The sequence below is a fragment of the Gallus gallus genome, chromosome 12 (genome assembly GCF_016699485.2).
Source record: "Gallus gallus isolate bGalGal1 chromosome 12, bGalGal1.mat.broiler.GRCg7b, whole genome shotgun sequence".
NCBI lineage: Eukaryota > Metazoa > Chordata > Aves > Galliformes > Phasianidae > Gallus > Gallus gallus.
Window position 1 is genome coordinate 6,652,795 of NC_052543.1, and position 16,246 is coordinate 6,669,040.

At 42.7% G+C, this 16,246-nt stretch overlaps 1 protein-coding gene across 25 annotated transcripts in view; it reads right to left on the bottom strand.

Annotated features, from left to right (window-relative positions):
• Nucleotides 1-16,246, bottom strand: part of WNK2 (WNK lysine deficient protein kinase 2) — a 106,788-nt gene that overhangs the window by 2,173 nt on the left and 88,369 nt on the right. For 7 of the 25 annotated variants that reach the window (XM_040646688.2, XM_040646690.2, XM_040646681.2 and 4 more), the window contains 4 exons: nucleotides 14,216-14,260; nucleotides 12,526-12,779; nucleotides 7,156-7,230; nucleotides 3,930-6,094 (listed from right to left, as the gene is read on the bottom strand). In XM_040646688.2, coding sequence (XP_040502622.1) covers nucleotides 5,744-6,094; nucleotides 7,156-7,230; nucleotides 12,526-12,779; nucleotides 14,216-14,260 — 725 coding nt within the window. In that variant the 3' untranslated portion in view covers nucleotides 3,930-5,743. Of the gene's footprint in view, nucleotides 1-3,929; nucleotides 6,095-7,155; nucleotides 7,231-12,525; nucleotides 12,780-14,215; nucleotides 14,261-16,246 lie in introns of those variants that run through there. The other 18 variants (XM_040646695.2, XM_040646694.2, XM_015293427.4 and 15 more) reach the window with 12 other exon arrangements.

A 16,246-nucleotide genomic window follows, 5' to 3' on the forward strand; every position in this document is an offset into this window, starting at 1 on the left:
TCAGCCCACGTCCCAGTGGACAACTTCCTAGCTTCTTATTCTGAAGGCAGCCTGAGCTTTTGGCCAAAAACTGAACTGCCCTCTCTACAGCACTGAAGAGATCACTGAATTCGGTTATACACAACGTTTTCTGTGTTGGAGAAAACAATGGGAAAAACTGTTCCTTGTAGCTGTTGACCAGAGAGAAGGGAACAAACATTAAGAAATGTGGTAGGTGTGCTATATCTGATTTGATAAACAAAAAACGAATGCTGAAGAAGTTTCTAGCTTATTTACAAAGTAACACAAAAAAACACACCAAACTACAACACAGGGGTAAATACTTTGTAGAGGCCTTCACAGGGAAAAGAAAGTTCTACCTTTTCCTGCTACCTTATAGGAAGGTTTGTCAACAGGCAACTGCAACAATGTGCTGAACGTATGCTGCATATCCATCCAGGGCACTACACCGAGTGTACACTGAGTGTTCCTTCCTCCACAGGCTTCAAAGAAACCCACCACACACTTGTCAAAGAATTCCACCAATACAGCACAACCCTAATCAGACCAGGTCTTATTCTGTACATGGCTACTCCACATTTAGCAAGAAAAGTCTAAAGTTTAATAAGTTTGTGTATGTAAAAGTGAAGGCTTGAATTATGCAGCCTCTAGACTTCTCAAGGGGCAGTTACTTCAAGGGAGAAGCTTTACAGTCAAATATAGATCCAAGCATATGTAACAGTAATCCTGATAGCAGGCTATCACTTGGAAGAAAAAAAATAGCAGAAGGGACTGCACACTTTACAAGAAGTTGCTGCCTCCTGGTATGAGCCCTCCAGTTACAGGTAATCTATTTACTGATTCAGCTAACGTCAGCACTACAGTACATCCAAGTCCCTTTGAGCAGGAAATTCTCTCATAATGCAGAATTTGTAACCTGACAGCTCCTGAAATCTGTTTTATTACGGTGCACTTCTGCAGCTTATCTGCATTAATAACATGCAGGACAAACAGACCTTAGGAAAAAGCAAGTCCTGCTCAGGCAAACCTCACCAGCACGTCAGCCACAACACAGTCCGCATCTGCCCAACAGTTAGTTTCAGCAATATAGATGGGAAGATAATCGTATTTACCAGGTTCATTGAGGAGAAACATAGCAATCAGCACAGCAGTCAGCCTGCACAAATACCCAGCTGAATCTCAGCTCACATCTGCATTGGTACAGCTGCATAAGCAAAAGTCAACCCCATAAAAACACACACACAGAAAGAGAAAACTGACAAAAATAACCCGTAGTTGATTCAATAAATAACCATGTCAAGAGATTCCATGTGATCATGCTTTTGCCATTTTACGAATTCAATCCTGTAGCAAGACAGTCATCCATCTGTGACAATGGGACTCAACTTATGATATTCTATGACTCTGTGGACTCAGCAGAGATCCTGCCCCTATTCAGCAGACACACCTCTCCAGCACAGCCATTGTTTTGCACAAACATCACCAAAAATCAGGGATTGAGAAGGGCAGAAGAGGAACCAGAACATAAAAAACTTCACAAAGGAATTAAACAGTCACAAACTACTGCATCTCCAAGCCAACACTCTCAACCACATTATTAAAACATAGGTGGGGGAGTCCTTGGCAGCAATGCATAAAACTGAGCAGGTTTCTGACATATTATCTAACTTCTGAGATGCCAACCTTGCTCAAAAGTCATGAACTCTTTGACATTTTTTAGGCAGTACGAGAAAAACAATGCTGAGGTCATGTAATTTCAGAATGGAGACTTATTCAAAACTCTCCAAGGCTGACTTTCAAAGAACAGAGGAGGATGCGTTTACCACTCAAACAGTGCCCATAACAAACTCATGCTTATTGAACAATACCAACATGAACACTCTGAACGCTAAGTCTATGGGGAAAATTCTGACTGTTCTCTGAACTGAAAGCACTGCACTAGGACCACAAAAACACTTCAAGAGAAAAAGCAGCTACAGAAAAAAACAAGTTAACCTCACGAATGACACAAAGGTATTAGTGATTTTCTTCCACAAATATCAAATGGCAAAACCCGCATCTTGATTAAGAAGTTCATTTCAGAAATACTGGCATTTAGCACTACTGCCTCTTTCCAAACAGAATCACTTTGCAGGAGCGCACAGACTGCCACGCTTGGCTGGACAACCAGCCCATTCAGTTCAGCAGCCTGTTTTTGATAACCATCAATGTCAAATATCTCAGAGAAAAATGAAAGAAGCTGCACCAGACAGTGATGGAAGAGGGGTAGGTGCAAAGTAAAACCTGAGTAATATTAACACTAAGTTACAGAATGAAGACCTCAGTTACACAAGGGCAAGCTTTTGCATCAGTCATTGAACACACGTGCCAGGGAGGCTGAGCTGGGATGAACAAGCAAGCCTTGAAGAGTGCAGGGTCCCCTCCCATGCTGCCCTGCCGATGGATGCACACCCAACACAAGACTGGTCTCACTCCATTTCCTTACTACCAGGCATGTGACTTAGCAGCAGGAAGTCCCCTTTCGATGTCTTGTCCCTCCACCAGTGCTGCAGCACCAACCCCACAGTGCCTCCCACTCCAGGCTAAGGCTGGATGACAGGGCTCGGCACAAGTTGATTAAATCCAGCAAAATGCACAGGTCAGTGGGAGCCAGCCCTGCTGCCTGAGCAGCGCCGATGCCTGCTGTGCAAACATCTTTTGCTTTTAGAAGGCTTCATACAAAGCACAGGCACGTAGCTAACAGTCAAGTACTTGCCCATTGGTCCTATTTAAGTGGACTTCCTAGAAACATAGCTCCATTTTTAAGAAACAAAAACTGTTTCTTAAAACACAAGGAAGACATCCAATGACCAGCAGCCCCCTGGAGCAGGGCATTTTCTCTTTCCAAAGGTGCAGGCAGAGCACCTTTGCTCACATTTTTCTCAAGAAGTTGCCCCATTTGTTCCATCCCAAGTCATTTGCTTAATTACTATCAAGGGCCAAAGCTCCCTTCAGCATGGTCAGGGATGACAAAATATAGCTGGAAGTTCATAGCCAGAAGAACTGAAGCCAAGATGGCTATCACAAAATTCAAGTCACAAACACTGAAATAAAAGCATCAACCTCTGTCCCCATCACTAGCTAAAAATGCCCCGCTTAGGAAAAAGGGGGCACTAAAAAGCTGAAAGCTTCATTTGAAAAGGGAAAATGAACACGGTTAGCTCTGGACCAAACCTGGCACCAGGCAGCCTCATGTGCTCTCACAGCTTTGGCCATGCTTGGGTGGAAGGCTCTGATGACCAGCAGCCCAGAGCTGGCACCTGACACACACGCAGCAGCCACAGCACAGCTGCACGGGTCGGATGCACAGAAGCACAGAAGCAGAAGTACCAAACCTCTCCCTGCACATCCCTTCCTCATTTCTACTGCAGCCTACACCGACATCAGTGACTGCCAAGAGCGTGCACGCAGCACAAACTTGTACTGAGGCCAAGTTTCTTCGATGCCCTCCCTCACATTGAAATTATGCTAGGATCATGCTAATGGGGCTTCCCTGGTACTGGCAGAGTGGGATGTTCATGGTCCAAACGCCTCATTTACCACCTACCCAACTGCAGTATTGCTGGCAATACAAATGAGATGCTAAAGATACCATCTCTTAAAATAACCCATTTAACGTTCCAGCCCGGCCTGCTTTGCAGCAGCAGAGCACCAGAAATGCTGCAGCAACAGCGAGGTTCTGCAGGGTGGCACTACATCGCTTCTGGAGCACCACTGCACATCTACAGCTGCAAGAGGAGGGACGCAGCTCTGGGCAGGCACTGAGGAGCAGCAGAAGCATCGCATCTAATCCTTCACACAGAAGGCTGGAAAACAGGCGCAGAGTTACTCGGGAGAAAGGGGAATTGACACACTTCTGTTCTCAGAAAAACACTGGGTTTCTCACACAGTTTTCAAGCACAAAATGTTTATTTTTTCTTCTTTTTAATCTATACAATTTCTTGGGGCTTTTAGTGCCACTGACTCTGTCAGTATACAAGGGATGGACTATACAACAGGCAATAGCGACAAACTGTAGGATTCAGTGCAAGCTGAAGGAAAACTGGTGTGAGAACATATTTTCCATGTTTGCTCAAGAAGCATACAGACATGAATCTAAAAAACCCAAACAAATTAAAGATACATGTTACAGAGAACAGAAATCTCTTACTACAGTAAGTATTTTGCCCAGGCAGAAGACTCTGCATAATTGTCTATAAAATTCAATTCTAACTGAATTGATGGAATAATATATTCAAAGGGTACAAACAAAATAATTTAGACAGAATAATGCTCAAAGTACAATAGAACTATACAATTCACAGCTTGGCAGCACAAGACATCTCTGCCCGTCAGCAGACAGCATAGAATGTCATTGCAGTAGAGATACAGAGCAACGCGCCTTCAGGTTTGACCGCTGGTTTGGCTCCCTGTGCCTGTAGGGATGGCCCTTAGTGCCGTCCATAGAAATGGAACTTACCATCAGCAAATCAGTGTCAGTGGTGACCTTGTGCCTTTAGACTGAGAGGTGCAGATGCAGACTCTAAGCACAGTAAAAGAGGCAAAAAGCAACCCGCAAACAGGAGAGAGGTGTCCGTGCTGCCTATGGAGCAAACTTGATTAAAAAAAGAAAAAAGGAAAAAAAAAATCACATGAAAGGTGGTGAGATTCCAGAGCTGAAGCATTCATTGCTCACAGAGGAAAAAAGAAAAATAATAGCTTCACATTTTTATTCCATTTCAATGTGCATACTGCTAGCACTTGAGTGGCAAAACACATTCTTAGCCTCTGTCGTGGACCTGAAGGCAGAGCACACGCGCGTGCGTACTTACATGGCTCTGACAGTGACCCACGGACGTGCTCCTGCGACCCAGATTTCCATCAGGCTTCTCACTTAAGGAACACGCATAGATTTGTAATTTAACTAAATTATGAAAGCCCAGTAGGGAAAGAAAATGTAATCCAATTGGCTGCCGTGATCTGGAAGAAAGCAGTACTCGTGTGCCCGCTACAGCAGTAGGCTGCAACCTGCAGCGGCTTTACCAAAGGCTGTAAGGACTGGATTGCACTGCCCGAAGCTATTACCTGTTCTTATATACAACTCACTAGGATCACTCCGTAAATGCTCCTATTTTAAAATGTGCATTTCACTACTCCTTGTACAAACACAATAAATTTCCATCAGTAACTCAAACAAACTTCACCTCACTTTTTCTTTTAAAGCCTCGGAAATGAAAATTCCACACATCAATTAAAATTAAAGCATTTACAGCAGAATGAAACTGACGACGAGCTTCGACTGTAAACCTTCGATATCTTTGCAAAGAAAAAGAACTTTACTCACAAGCAGATCATAAATAAAACACACCTTTCAAATATTTTTACATCTCTTTCCAGCTGGAACTGAAAAGCTGATAATCAAGGCACTGTACTCCTGCAGGTTAGTACAATTTCTAGTCATCTATTCAAGTACATCAACTTCAAGGATTGCGAGTGTAAAACATCAGAGCACAACATAATAAAGTGTCTTCAGCAATGACATATATGCAGATATTGCCATAACAAACAAACGACCTTTTGTGAAACCCATCACAGTGATTGCTGGATGCAGTGTATGGCTGTGTAGGCTGGCAGGCCTGCTGCGGACCCACGCCTCTCTGACACATATGGCATCTACAGATGGACACGAGGTCGCTATCACCGCCACCTATCAGAGCCCACTGAGCTATGTCATTCTTACACGCGGGCCGGGCGGGTCGGCTGCGGGCTGCTGCAGCGGCACAGGGTACATCTGCAAGCAAGCTTTGCTGAGAGCTGAGAAATGAGCAATGCTCTGCCCTCCTACCAGCCCCGGCCGCACTGCCGGCCCCGACCACTGCACTCCATAAAGCGGCGTAGGGAAAACTCCTCCGTACTGACAAAGAGGCATCACACAGGGCGTTACTGCGCCAGAAAGGGTAGTACCTGGCATAGGCACTGGCATGGATGGTGAAACTCCAGGAGTTAGCGCAGCTGACATGGGACAAGACACTGGAACAATGCACCTTTTCCCCAATCCTGTTCTTACTGAATTAACCTACAAAAAGAAAAATAAAAAAGCATGGCTATTAAGCGTCTATCTTCCCACCCGTGGGACGCAGGGGTGGCATGCACAGGAGGACAGCCCAGCTCTTGGCCTCCTCACACCTCTTACTTGTATTCTTTTTTGGAAATTAATAGCAAAGGTTGACACAGGGAAGGATGTCTCAGTATAATCTTACTGTTTAAGGAATCAGGAAACATTACTGAGCAGCTAAGAATGTAATGCTGCAAAATCCCTGGAAAAGCTCTAACATACAAAGTAACCCTGCTGTCCCTCATTGCTACTGCATCTTGTGTGCAGAAGTAAATAAAGCCGAATGCAGAATGAAACCAAATCTCACTGTACTTCTTACAGCCCTTCCCAAAGCAGGTTTTCAAACCTTCAGCACGTTATTGCTGTAGAAAGGTGTTCATGCTGGGCCGCTCACCCAAGCCGAACCAAGGGTGGCGAAGAAGGGAAGACTTTGCGTGAAGGTTCACTACCCAGCACTGGGGGTGTGGGATCAAGTCAGGTAAACCAGAAGGACTCAGCAGGAGCTGATCCTGCCCAGGGGCTATTGGAGCCAGTCCTGTTATTTCGCTGAGATTCAATTAGCATTCACTTCAATTACTCTGTTTTTGCATGCTAAGCTCAGAGAAAGAGCGTCTTCCTAAACATGGGGATGGCAGGGGCACCTGAATGACACACTTCATAATGCACAATGTCACAGAAACAGTAATTATACAAAACGCTGCCTCGTCTCAATCTGGATGAGACTTACAGTATTTCCTTGCTTTTTATATTTCACATAATTTACAGCTCCCTGCCATGGGTCTCATCAAGCCAGCACCTATTCACGACACAAGAAAAAACAACACTCTCACTTTGGGAGTGTCCCATTAATATCAAAAATATTTCACATCAAACTAATAGAATTAGCATGAAGGTGAAAATTCAGAGGAAATGAATATATGTATAGAACTGCGTGGAATGCTTACTCTAGTCTCTGGTTTTACTCTCTCAGTTAAAAATAAAAATGGCAATGGCGCTCTGATGCACTGCTCTGGGGCACTCACCTGTGCTCCAGAGCAAAGTTTAGAAGCACACAAGCATCCAATACCCTCCACTGCTTCTCTATCTCCAGTTCTAATCTGAAACGTGAACGTGACGGCAAACATCAAACCAAGAAATGGCTACTTTGGTATAATGAATTTAAAATCATTCATCCATAAAGGTTCACCAAAACTAACAGCAGAGAGCAAAGACCAACAAACGGAGCGACTGAGGACATGCACATTTATACAACATGACGACTTCTGACGGCTGCTGTTAGAACCACGCTTGGCATCCTCAGAGTGATGGTTTCCACCTCAATAGATGGTTGTGAGTGAAGTGGCTGACAAAGAACGCCAGTAGACGTACCAAGCCTATACAGGGAGTCTCTTCTAAAAGCAATGGATTCAGCACTGAAAATGCAAGGTGACATTTTAGCAAGTTTAAAACTTGTAACTGAAAAGAAACCTTCTTTTCAGATGTTTTCAAACCTAGTTTACCTGATTTATGCTGCTTTACCTTTTCTTTCTCAGCTAATCAAGTCAGCAAAGCAGCAGCTATATTTAAGGCTATAAACATCAGCCAGAAATAAACGCCATCATGCTGCAAACCCAAACATTCCACACACACATTGAAACCTGTTTGTGTGATGACAAAGGCATGTTCACAATGTAAGGGTGCATCCTCTACCTTGCTGCACACCTCGAACAAGCAAAACTCATGCTGTGAGCAACAAAGGCAGCCAACTTGTGACTCCTCCTGTACTGCAGCCCCTTAGATAAACTCATTTTTTAAACCACAATCTTTGGACAACTAACGAATCAACACTGACAGAAACAACCCTGTCTCCTGCACACAAAAACTGACCAAAACATTGAGATGAGCAAGCAGTGGTACAGTCCTCAAAACAGCACTGGATTGCCCAGCTTTAGCGAAGCCACAGAGGCTGCAAGGCACCTTGCTGACAACATTTGTAATGAAGTTCTCTTGGGAACTGAGAGCAAGTAGCACAAGATCCGAATCCCTTACCAACTCAAGCAGCCCATTTTTAGAGCACGCTGAAAACAGATGTAACAACAGCCTGCACTCATACAGGACCAGTGGCTTCTGCCTGTTTGTTTTTAATCCTCTGGTTCTCCAGTTGCTTCTTATCCCTCATTTTTCAGTGTACCAAAAGCCCAAAGTTAAGATGTGCTACTGAAGATTTGTGTTTGTGTTCTTCAAGCTCCCAGAAAGCTGCTCTGACATTCAGAGCGAGCAGGCAGCATTGATCAGCTTCAATCAAGCACAGACACATCATATTCATAACATTCTTCCAATCCAATTGACATGGAAGACTGAGCAAAAGGCGTTAAAGTCCTTCTTTCCACTCTCACATCTGCAGCTATCTCCAGAGTGCCCGCTTCCCAGGCAGGCTGCTCATTAAACTGAAGATGTGCTAAATGCAAACAGATGTGCAGCGGTTACTAATAGTGCCTACACCACCACACACGTCAGTGACTGACACGGACTGCCATACCCCACAGATAGAATCATATCACGGACTCGGAGCACATATACAGCTTTTCTTTTTTGGTAATAGTTTTTCTTTAACACCCATGCAGTCATGTAACAGTACAAAGGGACAAAACATGTTTGCTACACTCTTCATTCCCAGACATCGTCAAATAACACCTGTAGCCACACAATATCCAGTGCTTTTTACACGGAAAGCAGCTCACAGTCCTAGATGTATTCCCCTGCTGTTGGTAACCACAATTACTGGTAAGAAAGGATCACTTCATCATGCCTTCAAGATGGATAAGCATGAGAGAAATAGCTATTTTCAGGCTGACTTAATTCTGCCTAGTATCTCCTACACCCTTTCATATTACTGACAGTAAGAATCCATGCATACTTCCATTTTCAAATAAAACCTCTGAAAAGGAACATTTCATTGCTCTAGTAATGTAACTGGAAGCCTAAAGGTTTCCTCACAAGCTTCTAATATGCATTAACGGAGATGTGCAGCCAAACTAACAGGCAATTTTTTTTTTCTGATGGAACTGTCACTTTCACAGAAACAAAGCAGAATTTCAAGTCCTCTTTTGCACCCAAACTATTGCTTCCTATGCTTGTGACAATAAAAAAGAAGAGAATAAAAACTCCTAACTCTTTAGGCAGCTTATTAAACACCTCACAGATTTCTCTTCGGTGCTAATTTCCACCTTAAAGAGTAGCCTTCATTTAATTTAAAAAAAGACACTGATAACATATTGTATTCACACAGCAAGCGAAGTTGCTGCTGCTGGCTAGAAGCATCTTAGAATAACAGAATCATTAGGGTTAAAAAAGATCTCTATGATCATCAAAAGTCCAACTATTAAGTCGTCACCAACACATTCACTGAAAAGGCATCTTGAAGGGAGGTGGAGGGCAAACAAGCACCTGTTTCCAGGGCGAAAGAGAAGACTTGAAATGAGCCAAGCTAGCTTACATATAAATAGCAATTTGTGGACAGCAAGAGAGAATTAAAGTAATAATACCCTTATCAATGACTTATCACAATTTTATCTTGGGGCGAAAATGGATGAGAGAAGAAGAGAGCCATCTGTTTTGATGTATTCTTTGTCATACCTTGTATGACACGTGCCCTAGACTTGCACCCCAGGAGGATGCTCACTGGCTGTGTGGCAGAGCACCACAGGACACTCATACAGCTCCTACTCCTGCCTAAAAACTCTTCAAGGAGACACCTTCCTTTCCCATAACCTCCAGTGCCTGCCTTTCCAATTACTACAATGGGCCAACATTAGCTTCTCCCACAACAAAATACTTGGTTGGACTATGAGACAGCTGGCCCTACCACTTTCCTGCTGGTTTGTTCCAGTGTTTCATCATTGGCACTATCAAAGATAAAAAGAATGATAAGCATCACCATGCTTCCAATTTATCTAGCTTTTATTTCCAACATAAAACCTTATTAAAAATTTCTCTGATGAGCTGGGAATCTGTTTAGTGCTCCTTAGTTCTTTTATTGCAAAGGTAATCTTGCATTTAATCAAAAAAGACAAAAAGATGGTGTTAACAGATGGTCAGAAGTACAGCCTGAGCTTTACACGTTCCCTGTTAGAAAGCTATTTTTTTTCAGTCCTTTGTGATCTCTTGAGTGCTTTTTGTCTAATATTGCTTTGAAGTGTGGACTCCATAATGATTTACTGCAAGTACAACATCTCCCCATATAACTCGAAGAACTGGTGTCACTGGGTCACTCTCCTGGCTGCCCAGGCTAAGTATCCTCTCTGCTTTCTCCCTCTTCTCCTGGCTGCTTTTCCTCCCAACATCACAAAGTGTTCTTCTTCCTACACTTCAGATCCCCTTTAAGGTGAATTTGAAAAGGTACTCAACTTCTACAGCAGCCCCCGTACAACAACCCCCCGTACAGCTTTAAAAGGCTCCTTCTTCATATCTGTGGCTCTACTTTCTGCTTCCTGTGGCCCAGGAGGGCAGGTGGATGCAGCGCAGTGGCAGCTCCTGCTACCAGCACAGGGAATGCAATTCAGCAGTGCTGTTCCATATTGGAAGGTCTGAAGTAGTCTGTGGCACGCTGTGCCAACTCCTGTGGCCAAAACACCCTAACAACCACCCTAACACAGGGGCCACCCACATTTACATCCCTTCTGCAGCCCACACCCTACTAGGACTGGTGCATGAAGTCACCAGCTGGCACAGAGCTCTCAGTCCCCAGCTATGAGTGTTCCAAGCAGCAAGTGACAACATGAACCAAAGAGCAGGGAATCCCAACCTTTCTATGTTCTTTGTTAACAATCCGAGTTACTTCAGCCTTGGTAAATCCTTGAAACAGACATGTTTTAAAAAAACAAACCCTCTAAAACCAGCATGTTAAGACAGCACGTGGCAGAAGGTAAAATTAATCCTAAATTGATGTTTACACCATTAAGATAAGAAGACTCCCCCACGCCAGATCCTTCCATCTACCACAGGAGCCTCACGGAAAAGACAACAAGCTGTCAAAAGCACATCAAAAAGAATAAATAACAACAAAGGAACAGAGCCTGCGCCCTCACCATCACTTCCTAGAGCATTTCCAGAGACCTATTTGTGTTTACTGGCACCTTTATGACTTGCTTTCTGAGAACTAACGGGGTCTTGACGTCACTTCTACTCCAGAACATGTTTACGCTGTTCGAACCATCACTACGGAGAGGGATTATTTACTCTCCAGTTTTTGTTCATTAATGGCCAGTACGAATCGATGCAAAACTGCTTAATAAGCTTACAGAAGTGCTTTTCCCTGTGAAGTCAGTGATCTACTGAGACCAGCAGGTACCAAAACAGACACATCAGCAAGTTCCTGCTTCAGCAGGTCCCACCTGAACAGCGACCGAGCTGCCACTGCTGCATCCAAGCCTTTTCCCTTCTACATGCCAAAAAAGCAATGGTTTTCTACCCAGGTCCAGTTACCTTATTTTTAAGGGATTACCAGGGAGTCCTTCACTTGTTTTACTCTCATCATTTCTTTGCCTTAAAAATTAATCTGTTTTCCTTTATTTGGCTCAATTTCTTCTCTTCCAAAAAAATGAATCCAGCCAAAATAATTAGTTGAGCAACCATCCATCTGTGAGGATGAGAAAGGGATCCGAAAAACCAGACCAGGGTGGAAAAGAATTCTGAATTGGGATTCTGGCTGTATCCTCAACGCTGTCACGCAGTCACAAAAACAAGCACTGAACACAGACACAGACGCACATGACGGTACTGTTTGCCTGCTACGGCAAATAAGAGGGGACAAACGGGGCACCCCTAGTTCCTGCTTTGTTGTACTTCACTTCCATGGAATTCCTGAGGATGGTGTTTCCATGAGGCAGAGGACCTTACAGATGCACGAGATTAGTACTGCACAGTGTAGGATATCAAGCAAGGGTCAGAACAACATGGAGCAGTGCCCTGTCTCGGTGCAGTACCTGCACTGCTTGCGCTAAGACCAAAGCTTGATGCCAGCAGGCTGCTAGCCCAGGCACTGCCTGCCTGAGGAAGATTCATGTGAAACACCCAAAAAGAGGAAAATGTTAGCAATAATAAAAACTTAAGTCAAAGAACATACGGTTAGTGGTATAAGTATTGCTGCATGTTACTGTTAATGAGCAGTTCGCAATTTAAAAATATGTATTTTAAAATATATATATTGCAGCCTGTATATCTCCCAAGATTATTCCAAAAGACAATTAAAAAAAAAAGCAACAAAACTGTTTTAGTACTTAATGAAAAGAGTTGGACATTTATACGAAGCAGCTATCTGAAGTAATTTAGTTTATGTCCTCCTCCAAATCTGAGTTCTGCAAAGGCTGTCAGACACATAGCAAAAGGTACGTTCTTCAAGGAGTGCCACTTACTCCACATGTCTCATTCTGTGTTTGCATGGGATTTGCCTTTGGCTCCATGTCCTGCCTTTTTTGGTTCTGCTTCAGTTGGTTTAAAGAAGGTTTTGCCTGTGCAGCTCCAACAGTTTTGCTTGTCCACTGGTCAACCAGCTTGTGAAGATCATCGGTGAACGTTCCCTTCTTGTTGTTACTGTTGTTGGCCTGAACCTGCAGAGTTGATTGCGGGAGGGGCTCAGGACACGTTACAAGACTGTTTGTAGAGGATCCTGGAAAATCACACACAGAGAAAGTTGACAATGGCATCTCCGTTTCACCACTTATCAGCTCACATAGCTTCCCACACACTGCAATTCAAACAGTGGCTTTCCTGACTTTGCCCTCCCCCTCCTTTCTACAGAACACCTTTGCTTAAAGAAATGGTCCAAGTAGATTGGTCCAAATGTGTTCAGATTATGTCTCATCGTGTTACCTGCCAAGAACTTCTCTCAACTGAAATTCATGACCAAGAGAGAAGGAATAAATGGCACAGATGCACTCCCAGTGCCACTGACACTGCCAGACTTGCAAAGTCTCTCCATGGAAGACTGCCATGGGTGTGTTGCTTGCTGCAGCTTCATGCATTTTAAAAATGTATTCTATTTGCATAAGTGTACTATCCTCCAGGAAAAAATTAATTAGCACATAGGTTAAGAGTACAATTGGCCTCAACGTCTCAAAGGCTCCAGGACCCACAGCCTGCCTCTGCCATCTTGACATTTGGGGGGAAAAAAACATTGGGACCATTAACGTACAGAAGAAAAAGGAGAAAGGAGGCCATAAATGGGTGTGAAAGTTTATGACGCAGAGATACAGAACTTCTGGGATGGATAAAGGCAGATGAGAAGAGCACTAACAGAAATTTAATTGTATAGGCTTATGTGTCTCTAGGAAGAGATCTGCCCTATTTATCTGTTGGTAGCTACAAGTCTGACACAGCAAGACCAGCAGCAAACTGGAAGAAACTTTCTCCAAACAGATTTACTGTATCTAAATATTTTAAATAAGACCATCTCTCCAAGCAAAACGTTCACAGAACTGCAGTAAAATTATTACAGAAGCAAACACAAACATTCAGTTTTCCATTTTCTGTTAATGAGCTACCAGTCAATGAAACTGAACAAAGTATTCCTACAGTCATATAAAATACATTAATAACCTTTAAATGATCATGCATTCAACCTGCAACACAACTTGTAAGTGAACACTGCTCATTTCCTTTTCCTTTTCTCAGGGGAAAGGGACCAGTGAGAAAATAAGTATTTGGACAGGAAAGCTCTTCAATTAGTGCTTAACATTTCATGCATCTCCACAGGAACAAGAGAGTTTTAAGCTATAAATTCCTCCAGCAGAAAACTGCGGTCTTATAAAGGTGTGTATTTAAGGAAAACAAACACACAATCCAGTTTTCTGGCTGCATGCGTGCACAATCTCACATACAAAGAATACCACGACTGTCTTGCAGCATGCGTAGTTCCCAAACATCACAGCACATGCATTACTAGGAAAGTATCACAACGTATATAGTCTAATTTCATACCAGTATAAGTGCATCAGCTCTATTCATTAAACAACTAGCTTTTAGTAAAACTAAAAAAAGAAAACTCAACAAAAAAGCATCCCATGCCATGAAGGAAATACTGAGAAACAAAAATGGGATAGTTACTACTACTGTGATCTTTGCCTAGACATAGTCGTTTCAAGGTGGACCCTACAAGGTAAAACAATACAAGACATACAGAATTAGGTAAGACTAAACATAACAAATCTGACGGACAAGCTTCTGTACTTTTAAGCAATCAGAGAGTAGTTATTATGCGAGAAAGGACAGACAAAGTCAGCAGTTCAGGTGAGTAAAGGAAGTCTAAGTAACTGGACAGCTCAAACCTTTATTAATGTGCAGCCATTCAGAAGCTTTGAGAGGTACAATAGCATGCCAAAAGCAAGGTCCCATGACTTAAAGATGCATTTTTTTGTTTGTTTCAAATTTCCTTGGCTTCCTAATAGGAGATTTTGATTCCTATTTATGCAGGAAATGATGTCAATTCAGTTTGTGATAGGAGGCCAAAAATGCTTTCAGGAACAAGTAACGCTAGTCTGGCTGCAAAGACAAACTGTACAATAGCCCTAAAACGTCCCGTTTTACAAGTCCAAAAAGATACATTGTTCTGCAGGTCTGAGGCCAATTTTCTCAATTATTTGTTAGTATGATTTGTGTCTAAATGTGAGATTCTGAACTTTAATTAAAAGTAACTGTAAATGAGTTTCCCTTCATCTCATCCAAGTGCAGAAAAACAATCCAGCAGAGTAGCTGAGTTCTCATTTAACCAAACTATGTGTTTTTTCGTTATTATCTCGTTAGAGCCTTCATTATTTTACATATTCTGTTGGACAGTTATCTACAGTGCCAGATGTGTATAGAGAACCCTATTTGACAGTTAGGTCTCGCCAGACGTTGGCACCATTTCCATTAGAGTGCCAAATTTCCTGAAAGGTATTTTGGACTTGATAAGAAGAATATTGTTATGGTATGGGAGGAGATGAACATCTGATATGGGGCATGGTGAGTTTATTGTGAAGAAGCACTTGAACACATGAGTAAAATCAGGAGGCTGGGCAGAAAGCAAGGTACAGAATGTATGTGCTTTTCTTTATGGTAAACTGGTGCCACTGTTTTATTTTACTGTGCCAGAAATGCAGCTTTAAACTCAGAGATTGCAGGTCCAGGTTGACATAAGCTCTGAATGAGTCTTCAAAGGAGAAAGGAGAGACATCACTCAGAGACTGGAGAAGAGAAAATAAAGAAAAGAGGGAGGAAAAAAGGGAGAAGAAATGTTTGTGTTCTGATATGGGTGGCATGAGGAGGAACAGAACGATTGGTTTGAAAGAATTTTTTGTTATTTCCTATAGCTTAATGAAGTTTCTACTCCAGGAAAATCAGAAGGACATGACTACAGTAATGTCTTATGCAAGCATGACCAAAAGCTTAGTTTCTCAACTCAAAGCTTAGATGAAAAGTACAAGTCACATTCACAACTGAACATTGTGTTGCATTTTTTTTTGTAATTTTTCTTCTCTTTTCCCTCATATTTTACAACGCCTATCTTTTAAAGTTAGCTAGCAACCCCCGTTATAGAAACATCACTGGTATTAATAGAATAATATAATGTTAGTTTCTTAACTACCCTGCAGCATTCTGCATGTAGCAATAAGTAGAAGTTGGCACCATCTGTATGCAAATGAAAAATGCCTGCAAAAACTAAAAGCAGGCAGCTGATTGCAGTACGTGCTCAAATGCATGTAAAAATGTTTAATCACCAACCCCACTGCTTCCTGAGCACCAAGCCACGAGCTCACGTGCACCCCGGGTGCCAACGCAAACCTTCTGCTCCAAAACATGTGGGGAAGTGACAGCACTGATCCTAGACATGCACAAGGTACCCACACAAAGGGAGCCTGCTTTAAGAGAAGTGCTACAAAAAGGTGAATCACCAGAAAGAGCTGCTTCTTCCCAACTGCATCACTCCAGCGCTGCCTGGGAGATGGGAACATTACCTAGCAGGGACTGATGATCATCAGCTAAGATTTGATTTAAATTCAATTAAAAGTGCACTTGGTAAACCTAATTCACCAGATTAATTGTATTACTTCCACAATAAAGGTGTTTAATAGCTGGAAAAGAAAAGTAGATGAACCC